This window comes from Lagenorhynchus albirostris, chromosome 15 (genome assembly GCF_949774975.1).
Source record: "Lagenorhynchus albirostris chromosome 15, mLagAlb1.1, whole genome shotgun sequence".
NCBI lineage: Eukaryota > Metazoa > Chordata > Mammalia > Artiodactyla > Delphinidae > Lagenorhynchus > Lagenorhynchus albirostris.
Window position 1 is genome coordinate 51262834 of NC_083109.1, and position 13100 is coordinate 51275933.

The window sequence follows — 13100 nt, forward strand, 5'->3', positions numbered from 1 at the left end:
CATTTAGCTACCCTGATTGTGCACTTGCATTTTTGGCTTATTCCACAGCAGCAAGTTCTGTAAATTGACTACGTATTGGGAAAAACGAGCACTTGTTTTTGTCTGGAACTTGATACAGGAGGCTCGTGCTGGGACTGCGCTGGGTGACGGGGCCCACAGGCCCACCTCGTGACTCACAGACCACGGTTATGTTCCCTCCCAGCCTTTATTTTGCGGACAGTCACCACACACTAGGTGTGCCCTCCATGGGTGGCCGCTCAGCCCCATGGTGGTCCCCAACTGGCCTCCCGGCCTGTGGCTCACCCCTCCCCTCACTGGTCACTCTGGAAGATGCTGGTGGGATGACACCGGGCTCAAGGCCGGCTCTGTCTGGTGCAGTGTCCACCCTCTCAGGAGAGGGACTCCAGGACACCCAGCTGCACTGGAAACCAAGACCTCAGTGCCTAATTCAGCTGCATCTCCCCTGAGGACAGCGACAGGCATCTTTCTGTCCATCCTGGGCAGCCTGGTGAGCCCAATGCCCACTGTCCTGCAGGCCTCCCCTGGGAAGCTCCGTGCCAAGTGTGAATGCAGGGATATGGCTGGGTACTCTTGACCCCTGGGTCAGTGAGGCCCCTTCCGGGACAGCTCTCCGCCCAGACCCCGCAGCCTGCCCGCACAGACTGCCCAACACGCTCTTGGTGGGGATCTTGAGTTTTGGACAGCGGGCTTCAGAATGCCTGAGACGTGGACATTCCCATGCTGCTTCCCGGCATGAGGGCGCGACACACCCGGTCCATACTGTGCCTTGATTCTTGAATCCATTGTAGAAAACAGTGATCAGAAATAAAGGTGCAGGATGAGGTGAACTCGGAGCGAGAGAGGATGCCCATCTGTGAGCCCGGCTCCTCACGGCCCCTCGTCCTCAACAGGTGGCTGCAGGTGGGCGAAGCTTAGGAAGACCTGCTCCAGCGAGATCTGGCTCACAGAGTAGTCATCCATGCCATACTTCTCCTTGGCCTTCTCCAGAACACCAAACACCTTTGGAAGCAGAAAAGCCACTGTTAACAAGGCAGGGCCTGGCTCCTCAGCTGGTCTGGGACTCCTCTGGCCATAGGGGATGGTAAGGTCACCAGAGATCCTACCCCTGCACGGGGTGAGCAGGCCCCAGCACCAGGCTTCCTCCTGACTCTTCCCAGCTCAGAGTATGACCTTTGGGCAAGATGTGTTACCTCTCTGGGCCAGTCTCCTTTTTTGCACCATTTTTTTTCCAACTCAGATATCTGAGGTATAAACCCCCAAACCTAGCAAATATTAGGGTGAGTGTTAGAGGAGAAACTGGAAGTGATTCCTCCTTGGAAACAGCTGGCTGGAGAAGGAGCAACTGCTGGAGGTCCAGTGGGGCCCAAGCTCACCTTCGCCCAGCTGAGGTCATTGCCAGGCAGGTGGTAATGGACCATCCCTTGGTGCTCATCTTCCAGGACGCTGCCTGCACAAAGGAGAGACCATGTCCCCCTGAGGGCTGGGCTGGATGGCCAGGGGAGGGCGGCCCAGGCCCTTGGAATTGTAGCCCTTGTCCCAGGGGTCAGGGATGGACAGACGCACAGATGACCTCTGCACAGCAGCACATACCTGGGAAGGTCAGGTCCACGAATGCCTTGAACTCTTCCAGGGCCTCCTGCTGCCTGTCACTCCGGATCTTGGCCCGTAGGGAGTAGCCACTGCCAAACTTGCTCTTGAGGTGCTGTGGGCTGCCCAGGCACTTGAACTGACCCTGCACCATGATGGCCAGCCGGGTGCACAAGGCCTCACACTCCTCCATGCTGGGGAGAGGGAGTGGAGGCCTGATATAGCACTGGGGAATGCTGATGCCCACCCTCCACATCAAAAGCTGTGCACATGGGAAAGTACTGATGCCCAGATCAGGCTGTTCCTGATTCCCATACTCAGGATGTGGCCCACATGGTAGAGCCTAGGGATTCTCCTCAGACTCTTCACCAGATGCTGACAGGTCTTCTGTCCATCCAGCCCCTCCCGGCCCACCCCTCCTACAGCCCCGGTCCTGGCTTTACCTGTGGGAGGTGATGACGATGGCCTTTCCAGACTCGCGGGCCCTTGCCACGGTGTCCCAGAGCAGGCGCCGGGCCACGGGGTCCATGCCAGTGGACGGCTCGTCCAGGAAGATGACTGCTGGCTCTCCAAGAAGGGCAATGCCGGTGCTGAGCTTCCGCTTGTTGCCGCCGCTAGGGCAGAGAGGGTGCAGAGGAAGGCAAGGCGGATGATTAGCGTGGGCTCCCCGGGTCCCAGCAAAGGACCGGGCCCAGTGATGGCAGAGTGTCTCAGGTGAAGAAGAATGAGGTGAGCATGCCTGGAAAGCCCACTTCATAGAGTAGGAAGCCCTAGAGAGAGCTGTGCCCAGGGGGTCGGTCCACAGCCCCACACAGAGCAGTAACACCACCTGTCTGCATCTAAGGGGGCCTGACAGGGGGTCCTGGCTGTGCCTCCAGGTAGCAGGAACCTGAGGGGCAGCCCCTCTCATCTGGACCTGCCTGGGCCATGCTGCCAAATCCTCACTGATCCTGGAATGATGGGTGGGAGCTCCAGCCCCTGACCCGAGTGCCCCTGGCTCTATGGTAATGGAGAGCCTGACTCCACCCTGGGAAGGCCTGAGGTCACTGAGGCGGGGGGCAGGGCAGGGGCTGGGACGCAGGCGCACCTATACGTCCTGACCAGCTTGTTGGCATGCGGCTCCAGGAGCAAGCCCCGCAGCGTGTTCTCCACGCAGGCACCGATGTAGCACTCGGGGACACCCCGGAGCCGGGCGTACATGACCAGTGTCTCCCGGCCCGTCATGTGGTCCAGCAGGGCATCAAACTGGGGGCAGTAGCCAATCCGCTGCCGCATCTGGGGTTGGAGCACAGCCAGGAGACAGCAGGTCAGAGGGTTTCTCTCAGGCGATCTGTCTAGGGTGGTCCCTCAGTTGGTGCACAGGCCCTGGCGGCCTCCCACTGCCAAAGTTTGCCGAGCAGCACTTTGTTGGGGTTGCTGGAGGGGCTCGGCTGGCTCAGTGGCCGGGTAGGCACCGGGACCCAGACTGCCCCCCACCCAGGGGTCAGAGACAGGCCAGAGACCAGTCTACCCCGGGCAGCACAGGGGCAGACGGGTGCAAGAATGCATTGATTATACAAAGTGACCGTATCCATGCAATGCTTTACAGCTGACAGATACCCGTTCATTAGACGCTTGACAAACATCTAATGTGTGCTGGGACCTTTCTTTTTCCTCCTCTGTTAAGAGATGTTTGCTGGCAACACCTTTGGGGTGGGGTGTCACCTGGGCAGATGGCATGGTAGCTGGTCTTGGAGCAAGTGGCTACGTTCAGCACAGCCAGGATGCTGCGTGGCAGGCCTCCACCTCCAGCCACATTCGGCAGCTGGTGGGGACAGGCAAGCCTGGTTTCTGTGGATTCCAGAGATGTGGTTTCTTTTTTTTTAACCTCTTTGGGGTTCTTAGACTTCCGGAATCTGTTCTTAATTGGTCTGGGAAAGTTCTTGGCCATGACCATGGCAGTTACTACCTTTCCCCCCATTCTCTCCTTTCTTGCGGGAACCAGATTAAACGTATTTCAGGCTTCTCACCTTGCCTCCATTTCCTAGATCACATTTACCATTTCCTCTTCCTTGCATATAATTTCAATCTTGTCTGTTTCTTTGAACATAGTAACACAGTTGTTTTATAATCTGGGTCTGGTAATGGCAAATCCAAAGTGGTGGGCTTGTCCTGCTGTGGAGCCCTTGTGTCTGTGGCTCCAGCCACAGCACCCTGTCTGCTTTGTTTGCTTTGCTTGTGCACTGCTCACAGGCCTTAAAGCACTATGTGAGGGGCTCTTGGAGGCCTAGGATGAAAGCCTTCCTGCAGAGAGGGTGTGAGCTGCAGTGTGGGGGCAGAGCCACCTGGAAGCCCCTGCTGCCAGTTCAGGAGATGCAGTCATTCCCAGGCACAGGCATCTTTGTTCCTTCCCCTGCCCTGCTCAGCACACGGGAAACCGTCCATGCAATCCCCGGGGGGTAGGGAGAGCAGGAGGGTAGCCTGCTTCATCCTAACCTACAGGGGTGGCCCTTTGTTTCTGCCCCATACACTCGATAAGGTCCCTAAACCAAGTCACTGGGACCACAGCGCCCTCTGTGCAGGGGCGCTCCGGTGGAGCCTCTTGGGGCTTGCAGATTGTGGAGGTTTTCACCATGCCTCGGGCTCTTAGATGCTCTTAACCATGTGGTTTGTCATTAACATTTTATCCTGCTTTTGGTTCTCGGTGGAACGCCTAGTTTGAATAGCCCAGAACACCATTATTATAAATCTACGCGCACAGACTAGAGTTCTTTCCAGCGGGCAGAGTTCTGTGGGTGCCACTCTGTGCCCAGGTCCAGAGAAGCCGCTTCTCTGGGAGGGACCCGGTCTCGGCCCGCCTGCCAGGCCTGGTCCCTTCTGGCCGAGGGGGCTGTAATCTCCTCAGTCTTCTCCTCATCACTTGCTTACCTTTGGCCGTGGTCACTGCCTTGTCCTGCTGTCCATGAACCATGAGCCAGAGACAAGCCCCATCCCTACCTCCCGGGTGCCCTTCCTCTTGCCTCCCTGGCTGTACCCACCTTCCCGATGTCAGAGCTAATGCTGTAGCCCCCAACAAAGGCGTCCCCAGAAGTAATGGTCTCCTCCCCGGTCAGCATTTTGAAAGTCGTGGTTTTGCCGGCTCCATTGAAACCCAGCAGGCCGAAGCACTCCCCTTTCTGGACTGCGAGGGAGACCTTGTCCACGGCGAGGAGGGGTGCTCGCTGCTCATACACCTGCACAGTGCCCGGGAGAAAACACAGCTGTGGGGAGGCCTGAGGACAGCCGGGAGCCGGCTGGGGGGTAGACCCGCGGAGGGAGGGCCTGCCTCACCTTGGAGAGCTCCTTGATAATCAGAGGCGTGTCCAGCAGGGAGTCCAGGCTGGGGGCCAGGATGCGGTTCCTCTCATCCACCACATCCTGGTCTTCAGGAAGCGCCGACGTCCGGGTGTACACTTCTGTCTGTTCCAGAGAAAGACCACCAGGGTGAGCTCCCACCAGAGCGGTCCTTCCCCATGGGAGGAAGGGCTAAACTACTCACCCCAGCTCAGCCCCACGTGTGCCAACTCAGACCTCCCACAAGGAGAGCTGGGCAGCTGTAAGGGCTAACATTTGCCTTGAGGAGACACAAACTACCTGAGGGACAAGGACGGTGCAGGACTCATGGAGAAAACCACGAAACCCCTTTTCTTAGAAAAGTCATAATACCTTAGCCCCAATTAGCCCTGTCCATCCAATGTTGTTTCAACAGGTTTTGTTTGTTTAGGGAGAGAATGTATGTGACAAACATGAGAGCACCCCAGTCCACACGTCTCCACTGAGACCGTGGTCCCTGAGGCCCCAGGCTCCCTCGACTCCATGGCTTCAGGGTCTTGGGACAGAGAGCCCCTGGGGACGGTGAGGCCGCAGCCCCTCCCAGGCTGTGAGCGCTGCCGGTGGACGCGCAGCCAGGCTGTGGCCAGTGCTGAGGCCCTCCCTGTGTGGTGGCCTCAAGGAAGCCCAACCTCGGTTGGAGGGCGCCCAATGCAGAGCAGCCAGAGGCCAGACGGGGGCCCCAGAACCACTCACCAGCGCCCGCCTCCTCTGGAAGGCACACAGGCAGGCCTTCAGCCTCCACAGCAGATCGGTCTCAATGAGGAAGAGCAGGGTGAGGTAGGCAAACCCTGAGGTAGCCATGGAGGTCACGAACCTGCCAACCCCCGGAGTGCTCCATGCATAGAAGTTCTCCTGGTACTGGATGTCTATGCAAGCAAGGGACAGGGTGCTGTGCCCATGCCCTGAGCACCCCTCCCCTCCGGGGTCCCAGCCCACGACCCTCTCTCTGGGACCGTGAGGTGCCTGCGCTCAGCCCCCAGGGTGGAGGATGCGCTGGCGCGGGGCCCACTGGGCTTCCGAGGGTGTGTCACTGCCACACGGGGGCCCCAAGCATCTCCTGCGTTTTGGTGGCTTCACCATGCGAGGTGGCCCTTGTGCCTGTAATGGGGGACAGGCTGTCCCAAGAGAGGCCTGGACACTCACTGTGTTTCTGGCAGTAGTGGGCTGCCACTTCAGAGGAGGTGCAGTACCTCCTTGTCTCGTAGTTCTCGTAGAAGCTGCTGACCGCCATCCCCAAACAGTGGTTGGGCAGCACCAGGAACACGCGGTCCAGGGTTCTGGAAAGTTCTTCTAACTTGACCGCTGTGGGGAGGAGGCACAGACAAGTCAGCGCTGGAGGACACACCACACCTGCCTCCAAGAACAGAGCAATCGGGAAGGGCAGGTTTCCGGATTCCCTGCATAGCCAGCTGTGCCTCCCCCAGGGATCAGGCACCAGACCTCCGGGGCAGCACCTCTGGCAGGCGGCCCCACCAGCCTGCCCGGTGCCCCCATCTGGGCCTCCCCCATCGGGCTGAGCGGCTCTGTGGGTGCAGGGATGGGAGTGCAGGGAGGTGGTCTCCTGGCTCCCACCTGGGATGCGCATGATGGTGACCACGAGGAAAGTGGCGATGCCCGACAAGATGTTGAATATGGTCAGCCTCGTGTAGGCAGTGGCCGCCCCCGAGAAAAAGAAGCTCATCAGGTACATGAGGGGGATGATGGCCCAGCCATAGAGCATGAGCAGCAGCAGGGCGTCGGCCACGTGGCCGTCCTGCGTGAAGGCGTGCACGTCGAAGGCTTTGAACACCACCTGCAGCAGCACAGACAGGTGGCCGGCGTGCCCTCAGGGGGCGCATGAGCCCAGGCCCATCAGCCCCTCTGGCCTTGTCTGCCCCCCACCCACCTCCAAGGCTCTCCTGGCATCCTCCCTGAGGAAATAGGGAGCTGTCCACCAGGGCACCTGCTCCAGGGACCTACCTACCGAAGTGGGGCAGAGGCTGGGGGTGTGCAGACAGGCGAGGGGGGCTGCCAGGGCATTCCCAATCTCCTCCCACAACGGGGGCTGAGCTGCCAGCATGGACCCCAGGCTGGTTTCAGTCCACGCAGGGTCCCCAAGGCAAGCCCCCTGGACACGTGGGTGAAGGGCCCCAGCACCATGCAGCTCACCAGCAGCAGCAGACTGGGGACGAGGAAGGACATGAGGTCCCACAGCAGAGCCGAGAGCCAGAAAGTAGCCACGTGGACTCCGCTCACAAACTGCATGTGCTTGGCCTGGACGGCCCTCTCGCTGACCGCCAGGATGGAGAACGTGCTGGACAAGAACGCCATGGCGAAGAGCAAGTTGAGGGCGATGTCGAATCCCTTCCGGCCCCTGTGGGGGTGAGGAGGGGGCGCACCGACAGGTCAGGGACAGAGCACAGCATGTCCGGGAAGGTGGGGGTATCAAGTGCTGGGTCACTACTGTCCAAAGCAGGTGATGCAGTGGCCCAGCCACTAAAGGGTTTAAGGGAGAACATGAGAGCCTCAGGGTCTCTGCACCAGGAAAATTCCATCCCCCTGAGAACAGCTCCTCCTCTAGACATCCTATCCCCAATGATGGCAGTGCCACTCTCCCAGTTGCCTTCAATCTGTCCCCGTGCCACCCACTCCCACAGACCCTCAGGTATGGATCTGAGACCTCCACCTCGCTCTCTCTGGCTGCCCCAGTCAGACCCGCTGTCGGGCACAGCATCAGGGTGGTGGCCGTCTCCCCGCTCTTGAGTGGGCAGGACCCTCAGGTGCCAGCAACATGTTCCAGAAACCAGCGCTGACAGCATTATTCTTCTGTAGCTTAAAACATCCCACACCATGAAAGGTTCAACAAATGGTGCTGGGACAAATGGATGCTAGGTACTGAGTGAAGTGCTAACACAACGTGGATGAGGCTCGAGAGTGAAAGAAGCCAGTCATGAAAGGCCACACACGTGGTATCTGATTCCATCTACATGAAATGTCCAGGACAGGCAAATCCATGGAGACAGAAAGCAGACTCCTGGCTGCTTAGAGTTGGAGGAAAGAGGAATGGGGAGTGACTACCAGTGGTCCCGGGGTTTCTTTCAGGGATAATGAAAACGTTCAATAAAATTATATTGTGGTGATGTCTCCACGACTCTGAATACACTAGAAACTATTCAGTTGTACACCGTGAACAGGTGAATTGTATGGCAGGTGGATTATATCTCCTAGAGCTGTTGCAACAAAACAAAAACTCCTGTTCCTTGTCCACTGTCACCCTACTAAGCCCAACTCAGCCTGATCCCCAGCATGGCGAGAACAGAGGACCGCCGCTGTGTCTCTGCTTCCGTGGTGGGGACGGGAGGGAGCAGAGGGGAAGGGAGACACTAGAGGGCCAGGGCACAGTCTAAAATGGGAAGTGGGGATGAAGCCGCCCCCCACTGATTAACTGCCCTGAGGTGGGATGATTGTTCTGAAATTCATTGATTTTTCCGGCTTCCTCTGGACGGTCCCCAGAGGTCTGGGGACTCTGCAACGAGGAAGAGGGAGAGTCCCACACACATGATGGTGTGACAGGCCTAAGGACAGAGATGCCCAATGGGCTCCCTGACTCGAGGCCACCGAGGGGCAGCAACACACACAACAGCTGCGTGCTGCAGCTTGGACAGGAGCAGACACTCGGATCCCCCAGGGGCAGTGGCCAGCAAGAGCTGGGTGCAGATTTGGGAAGAGGGCACGGCCCTCCAAATCCTCAGGAGTCTCCCGTGGGGCCTGGGTGTATGGGGGCTGTGGTCTCACCAGCTTATCTGCTGTCCAAGGGAAGGCTGAGTGTGGAAGGCCGAGAAGGATGTGGGGCAGGAGTCCCCAGCCAAGAACTGGGAGATTCCTGAGGGCAGAAACAATGTTGTTTTTACCGCCATGGCCCTTGGGGGTCCCTGGCAGTGCCCGAGGTGGTCAGGCCTGGTGCGGGGTCCCGACCTGATGGGAGCAGGGTCCTGACTGGGCTAGGCCAGGTCCTGACCATGCGGGGATGGGGTCCTGAGGGGGGGGGGACAGTGCACATACTCGTTGAACTGATCCTTGGCGGCCTGCAGGGCACTCCGGGGCTGAGGGTAGTTGGAGACCATGATGGAGGCCTGAGGGCCGCACAGCAGCTTGAACAGAAGGTTGTCCACGATGGCCAGTGCGGTGGCCGGTGAGTGGTACGCCTGGTTGTTGAACAGGGCAGTGACCACCGTGCGCTTGCCCACGTCTCTGAAGGATGCCGCCACCAGGCACCGCTCGTTAAAGCCGCCCCCCTCCACCGAGGCCCTGAAAATCAGGAACTCCTCCAGGTCACCTGGGGGTGGGCAATGGCAGAGTCAGCAGCGTCCTGCGTCCCCCTCTGAGGCCCTGCTCTGTGGGGCTCTGAAGGGCTGGAGGAACAGCAGAAAGGATGCATCACCTTCCACCCGCACACTGTCCACGGACCATGGGGCCACGTGGTGGGAGCAGCAGGACCTAGGGCTGCAGGCCTCGGGGGGGACACCCCCATAGCCACAGGAGCTGAGTGGCAGGGCAGGCTCTTCCTTCTCCCCCACAAACCCCCTGTTCACACACATACACACACTAAAGGGCCTCTCAGAGATACAGGCCCGGACCTGGGCCAGGGTCAACGTGGCAGGAAGAGGCTGGATCAGGAGGAGGTGAGGATCCAGAAGTCAGAGCTGTGGAAACCTCTGAGCGGCCTGAAGGGCGAAGCTCCCAGTCAGGTGCAGGGAGGGGTGGCCCTAGGTGGGCTTGGACCAGCCCTCAGGACCACGGGGGTGGGTGAGGGGCTACCTCCAAGGGTGCAATTACACTGGACTGTCCCTCTATGTCTCTGTTTTTCCAGTTTTCATAGAAGGAATAAGTACCCTTTTTTTTTTTTTTTTTTTCCCTTTTTTTGCTGTACGCAGGCCTCTCACTGTCGTGGCCTCTCCAGTTGCGGAGCACAGGCTCCGGACGCGCAGGCTCAGCGGCCATGGCTCACGGGCCCAGCCGCTCCACGGCATGTGGGATCTTCCCGGACCAGGGCACGAACCTGTGTCCCCTGCATCGGCAGGCGGACTCTCAACCACTGCGCCACCAGGGAAGCCCGTAAGTACCCTTTTATAATCATAAAAAAAAAAAAAAAAGAGTTTTTAAAAAGAGTGGCCTGAGGGAGAAGGCCCTGGGAGAAGGAGCTGTTCTCTTGGCACACGAATGAGCTCCAGCGAATCTCCACTTCACATCAGATTCTCTAGGCAGTTGGGTTCTGGGCAGCCCATATGCCTGGCATTCTCCTGCAACCCAAGGGCAGCAACAGAATCCTAATCATGCCAGGCCCGTCACTTTGCTCCTTAGCTGTGGCACAGAGCAAGTGGGGGTTCTGATGGGGGTGAGGTCAGCTGCCCACCCACGAGTGACCTTGGGGGCATTCAGTTCCACTAGCTCACGAGCACACACTGCCCAGCCCAGAGCTGGCCGCGCGGCTGCAGGGAACCAGCATCTCACACATACTCATTGTTCCCACCTTGCCTCTCACTCAGCTGTCGCCTGGGGACAGCAATGACACCCACACTGTGGGACCCCAGTGTCAGCAAGGGGACAGGGACCCGTTGGTGAATCCTAATGGAGACAGTTATAGAGGCTCCTGGCAAGGTTTGCTGTGGCTCTTGGCACACAAGGAAAAGGGTCAGATGCGTTAGGTGCAGCGTAATTCACCCACAGTAAGGTGCTCAGGACTGAAAGTCCCCACGCTCCATGAGGGAGCAGGCAGTCTGGCCTTCCACACCCTCTCAGGCCCGGGCATCTACGGTACTGTTCTAAATCCCTGGAGCCACCACGCACCATGACAGCCCTGAAATCTTCACACCAGGCTGAGTGACAGCCAGAAAACAAGATGGGATGGAATGGGGGTGACAAACAAGGTGCCCACCACTGTCAGTAGGGCTACTCAGGGCCCTGATCGCTGGCAGGCCAAGCAGGGACTCCGGCTGCAACAGCTCCTTCTGGCAGCGGTGCCCCTGGCAGTGCCGGCCTGCTCTAGGCCGTTGATACGGTCGACATTTTCCTAAAAAGGAACCTGACTCCTGCCAAGATTTTGGAACCATCAGCGTGCTGAACCTCAAAGCTGCTGGCCAGGAAGTGGGAGGGGAGCAGAAAAACGTGAAAAACTTCAAGCATATTCCATTTAACTAGAGTGCGATGCCTGCTCTAAAGCCAGGGCAGTGTCCAACTGCCACTGCCAGGGACACGAGATAGTTTCAGTTTTAGGATGTGGTAAGAAAACACCATGTCACATAAGGCATATCGTGACCGTCCTCTCAAACAAAAAAAGGTAACGTAAACATTGCTGAGGTTTTACATTTCATTTGTAAATGGTCCTGAAGAATCTGACTTCTGTAAATGACTGCCTGGACATAGTTTAGCCCTAGAGACGTGGACTTTTGTCTTCCTTTGACTCAGGGCAAAGATTTTCTCCCCCAGGGGACACCTGGCAATGTCTGGAGTGGGGTGATGCCAGGAATGCTGCTAAGCAAAGAACCACCCCAAATGTCCACAATGCCTTGGTTGAGAGGCAGGCTCTGACAGCACAACTTGGGCCCCAAGCCGCCTGGGGACACCCCTTACCCAGCACCTCTCGAGGTTCCTGGTCCTCAGCCTGCAGCATGTCTTTCAAATGCTCTGACAGCTGCTGATCCAGCCGAGAGGTCCCGGGAACCGAGAAGGGCACGATGGTTCTGCCATACTCGGCCAAGGTCAGCTTCAGGAGGGGGTCATCGAAGATCTCGGAGGAGTAGTTGATGGCCAGGAGGGCCAGGGTGATGCATGTCAGAGGGACCAAGACCTGGGCCGTTACCATCTTCCACTCCCGCCAGCTGTATGCGGCCTTCTTCAGGAACATGGCCCAGAACTGCTGGCAGTGGAGGGCCAACTGCGACAGAGGGGATGAGGGTGATACAACCGCCACCACAGAGCCAGTGCCTGACCCCGCCCTCCAGCAGCAGGCACGGTCTGCACATGAGCCAGGGCTTCTCCTGGGGCCCAGTCGATGACATGGAAGACCCACAAGAACACATCCCCATAGGTCCCAAATGGGCCCTGGGGGTCTCACACCAGCTGTGGCGGCAAGGCAGGCACTATTCCACCATGGAAGGAGGTTAAGGGACCCTCTGCTATCCCAGAGGGGAGCTGAGGCCTCTGCTTTCCCCATGCTCCTGGTCAGAGGACTCTGGCCAACCTCACAGCAGAGGAAATGGACAAACCTCCCCCCACTGCCTATATTCCCCACGCTCAGCCCTTCACTGTCCTCTAAGTGCAGGTCAGGCCGGCAGGGACCAGAGCCCAGCTCCGCCATGTGCTGCCCATTCGACCTTGGCCCAGGCCTCAGCTTCCTGTCTGTAAAATGGGACCGGTGCTGCCCTCTGTCTCACTGGGTGCCGGGCACATAGCAAGCTCTAAGCTCTCGGTACACGGGGTACTGTTAGCCTTATAAGCAGTGTTCACTCTTATTTGTGAGTGGTCAGGTTAGAACAACGAGAAACGACAGGTACTCGACTAAAATGTTCCAGGTTTTCCTTCTGCCTGCCAGCCCATGGGAGCACGAGCTGTAATCTGCCCTCTTCCCAGAGTGCTGACCCTCCCTATGCTCACATCTGCCCCCGCGGCCTCTAACTCATGCAGTGCTCGAGGTCGCGCAGTCTCACCCCGGTGTTGAGCCTGACGGCAGTGTTCTCCTCAATCAGGGTGCCGACGCCGTCAGTCGGGTCCATCATCCCGCACAGGTGGCTGTCCACGGCCCAGTCACTCGCCCGCCTCTCGTGCTGGTACTGCAGGGCAGGGAGCTGGATGGCTTGGATGTCCATGCTGGTGTCCACCAGCTTACCGACCCTGGTCGAGACATGGAGGCCCAGTCACAACTCAGCTCCTCGGGGAGGGAGAGGGGCAGCAAAGGCGGGCGACTGTCAGGGGCACTAAAGCAGAGCGCCATCTGCTCCATCAGCTGGGACTTCATTTGTTCATTCACTCATTCATCGATAAGTATCTCCAGGACACCAGCTATGGCAGCCAAGCAAAGTCCAGGAGAGAGACAACTAGACAGGGCCCTGCCCATGAGGGCCTCCTGGTCTGCCAGGGAGACTGATCCAAGTCAGCATTTATAA

General features: G+C 58.4%; 1 protein-coding gene across 3 annotated transcripts in view; it reads right to left on the reverse strand.

Annotated features, from left to right (window-relative positions):
• Positions 1-186: 186 nt before the first annotated feature.
• Positions 187-13100, reverse strand: part of ABCA3 (ATP binding cassette subfamily A member 3) — a 44767-nt gene continuing 31853 nt past the window's right edge. For 2 of the 3 annotated variants that reach the window (XM_060122362.1, XM_060122363.1), the window contains 14 exons: positions 12645-12828; positions 11569-11872; positions 9001-9274; positions 7108-7312; positions 6532-6751; positions 6103-6261; positions 5653-5825; positions 4918-5046; positions 4626-4820; positions 2696-2883; positions 2052-2222; positions 1612-1802; positions 1395-1468; positions 187-1020 (listed from right to left, as the gene is read on the reverse strand). In XM_060122362.1, coding sequence (XP_059978345.1) covers positions 889-1020; positions 1395-1468; positions 1612-1802; positions 2052-2222; positions 2696-2883; positions 4626-4820; positions 4918-5046; positions 5653-5825; positions 6103-6261; positions 6532-6751; positions 7108-7312; positions 9001-9274; positions 11569-11872; positions 12645-12828 — 2599 coding nt within the window. In that variant the 3' untranslated portion in view covers positions 187-888. Of the gene's footprint in view, positions 1021-1394; positions 1469-1611; positions 1803-2051; positions 2223-2695; positions 2884-4625; positions 4821-4917; positions 5047-5652; positions 5826-6102; positions 6262-6531; positions 6752-7107; positions 7313-9000; positions 9275-11568; positions 11873-12644; positions 12829-13100 lie in introns of those variants that run through there. The other variant, XM_060122364.1, reaches the window with a different exon arrangement.